At 51.2% G+C, this 2,889-nt stretch overlaps 1 protein-coding gene across 1 annotated transcript; it reads right to left on the reverse strand.

Moving 5' to 3' along the window:
* Nucleotides 1-635: 635 nt before the first annotated feature.
* LOC104583158 (inactive leucine-rich repeat receptor-like serine/threonine-protein kinase At1g60630) lies at nucleotides 636-2,095 on the reverse strand. The gene is made up of 3 exons (XM_010234916.1): nucleotides 2,034-2,095; nucleotides 1,553-1,913; nucleotides 636-671 (listed from the first exon to the last, which is right to left on the reverse strand). The coding sequence occupies exons 1-3, from the start codon at nucleotides 2,093-2,095 to the stop codon at nucleotides 636-638; spliced, it is 459 nt and encodes a 152-aa protein (XP_010233218.1).
* Nucleotides 2,096-2,889: the final 794 nt, after the last annotated feature.

Raw genomic sequence — 2,889 nt, forward strand, 5'->3', positions numbered from 1 at the left:
TTGACGCCTACGTGGATGTACATGCAACGCTCGATGTTGTCGGCAACATCATCCTTCGACCTGCCTATTATAAAAAGGCGAAGGTTCAGATTGGAATTTGAAAATCAGGCAGATCAGTATCGCAGTACCTCTTTCAAATTCGTACCTAAATTCCCCACTAGTGCTGCAGAACGCGTAAACAACCAGCCACGCACTCTCCTGGCAAAAAAAGAGAGTTTGTTACTGCTTATCTTGCCGGAGCACGAGACCGGCCAGCCGCTGGTTACACGTCAGGTGTTGACGTTGCATCTCTGGATCTGCACAAGGATTTAGTTTTCAGCAGTCATGATTGATCTCTGATCCATGAGATCAAGCCCTGCTCTGCTCAATGCAGTGTTTCTTCCTGTAGGGCTCTAGCATACACGTTCAAGTTGCCGAACCAATCGCAGAACCAAAAGCCTCTGTAGTGCCCGGCTGGACCGGTGCTGCCCCGGAAAGAAAAGCAGTGGCTCGAACTGCCTCTTCGGAACCCGATCTTCCCTGTCCTCGGCCGCCGTCGCACGATCGTGATCCTGCCCTGCAGGCTGCATGCATGGAGTTGTTGCCATAGCACATGCCCGGTAACACTAGCTTTTTGGCCAGCTTTGGTCATGATTTTAGATGTTACGGCCGGTCGACACTTTTGCTGTAGCCTGTAGATGATAGATAGGTAATGTATAACAGCAGTGGCTTATCTCGTTAGCCTTTTGCGGCTAGAGTGAGTACGTGCGTACATCGATCGGTACCTTTCCGTGGGCTCTGAGATAAGATCAGGCAGGCCTGCCGGCGCCTGGCCAAGCATAAATTAGGTATGCCTCTCCCTGGGCTGACCCTTCTGATTCCTTGGAAACAAAAGCGCAGGGTTCATGGATGGGTCTGGGTCATCATCGTTCAATCGTTCATCATGGAGGGATGCGTGTATGGCCCACGGACCACGGTGGCCAAGTCAAAACGGAGCGAGCAGCCCGTGCCGTGAACAGAGCGCTGGCTCTATTCTGTGTAGTGCACGGCGCGTCACCGGGCTCTCCTTTTCTGCGATGATCAGAATGCTGAGCCGTTGATTGATCGTCCCATGAACTGGTTTTTGACTGAGACAGATCGTGTCTCCCGATCAAAACACAAACGTTTGGTATAGGGTAAGGGTGGCTTAGGTGTTTTTCACGAACTCACCGTGATCCTCAGGCAGACAGGCAGCAGAATGGGGATAGGAGAGGGAAACGTGGGCCTGTTGGAAAAGGAAAAGCAGCAGGAGGGTTGGGGTTTGGGGATCTATTGTATGCTAAAAACAATACGAGGGGTACCGAGTGAAGCCTCCGTGTTGATCTACATCAACCTAATTATTTTCCTCCGCAAACCCTAAACCCTAAACCTAACCCTAACCCTAAACCCTAAACCCTAAACCCGCAAGCCGCCGCCACGCCCACCAGCGCGTCCAGCTTCTCCTCCGCGCCGCCGACGCCATTGGACGCGGGCGTGCGGCCAAGTCCCCGCGGGACTCCGTCGCGGCGGTCTCCTCGTCGCGCGCGGCACGGACCCAGGCAGGGATGTCATCCGCCTGGAGCAGCTCCTGGAACGGCGTCCGACCCGTCAGCAGCACCCCGAAGCTGTACACGTCGGACGCTGCCGTGAAGCCCCCAATGGCGGATGAGGCGAAGCGCGTCTCTGGGGCGCGGTAGAGGAGAGACGCGGAGGGGCTGCTGTGGAGCAGCGCGGGCACGAGGCCGTAGTCGGTGAGGGAAGACTCGCAGTCGGGCCTCAGGAGCACGTTGGACGGTTTCAGGTTCCCGTGCACGATGCCTGCAGAAGAATGCTGGTGGAGGTGCAGCAGCCCGAAGGCGATGTCCTCGACGATCTTCATGCACTGCAGCGTCTTCCCCTTGCTCGATGGCCGAGACCTTGCACCAACAGTGCCCACATTTCAGAATTATCGACACAAGCTGCTTAGCACGAGTAAAAATAATTTAGTAACAAAGCGACAGATTTGACAAGGTGAAAATTAACAGAGCAGGTGGTACATACAATCTCTGATCATCATCAGGGCATGCTTTGGTAGCTGGACTGCTGGAGGAGCAGCCATGGCGAGAACAGAGCAGGAGCCGTCCTACCATCTCATGGCCTTTTTGACTGTCTGCTGCTACAACGAATTTTCCATGCACTGCACGAGCATCATCATGGTCATGGACCCTCAGCTCACTCAGTTTATCAGTGCATGGAAAAGGACAGACTATGTCTGAATTTGATCATGGTTATACAATACATTAACCGAACCAACGTATAGCTCAAAATAAATAGCGAATTCTTGCATGAAAAGGAGAAAGGAGCACCAAGATAGATAGTTAGGCATGGAGTTCAGGGCATTATGGGGTTCTGAATAGCAGCAGTATGAAAGGATAAGTGATAACTAATAGATTATAAGAGAGCACAAGAACTGAATTGTGTGTGTGTGTGACTCACATGAGCCACCCCCCACCCCCTATGTTCATGTGTCAAAGGTTCAGTCAGAAGAGTCTCTGCAAAATAGGGATAGGCTATAAATTTAATATATATCTGCAGAAATAGGAGTACTAAAAGCACAATAAAGAGTTTCCTTCCCTTAGAAGTATCACATTAGCCCACACCATTCAAATGATTTTGATAGTCGGATCTGTAGTGTATGGTTAGGATTTCGCAACCCTTTTCAGCTTCTCAAGCCTCCATTTTAGTTTTAGATAAGAAATTATCAGCTAGCTTTGTGATCTGAAACTTCATTATATGTTGATTTGATATCACCAAGTAAGGGAAATGCATTTTGGCCTGTACAGCCACCGGCCTGTACTGCCCCGCCGTCCGATTGCAATCGACTCGCAAAGATCTATGCCAGATGACACCCCA

Source organism: Brachypodium distachyon, chromosome 2 (assembly GCF_000005505.3).
Source record: "Brachypodium distachyon strain Bd21 chromosome 2, Brachypodium_distachyon_v3.0, whole genome shotgun sequence".
Classification (NCBI taxonomy): Eukaryota; Viridiplantae; Streptophyta; class Magnoliopsida; order Poales; family Poaceae; genus Brachypodium; species Brachypodium distachyon.

Coding starts and splice junctions, on each gene's coding strand:
- LOC104583158 (XM_010234916.1), bottom strand. CDS start 2,095: ATGGCTGCTCCTCCAGCAGTCCAGCTACCAAAGCATGCCCTGATGATG. Junction 1,914..2,033: donor ATGATGATCAGAGATTGTAT/GTACCACCTGCT, acceptor TGTTGGTGCAAG/GTCTCGGCCATCGAGCAAGG. Junction 672..1,552: donor CGGATGACATCCCTGCCTGG/GTCCGTGCCGCG, acceptor TATCATCTACAG/GCTACAGCAAAAGTGTCGAC.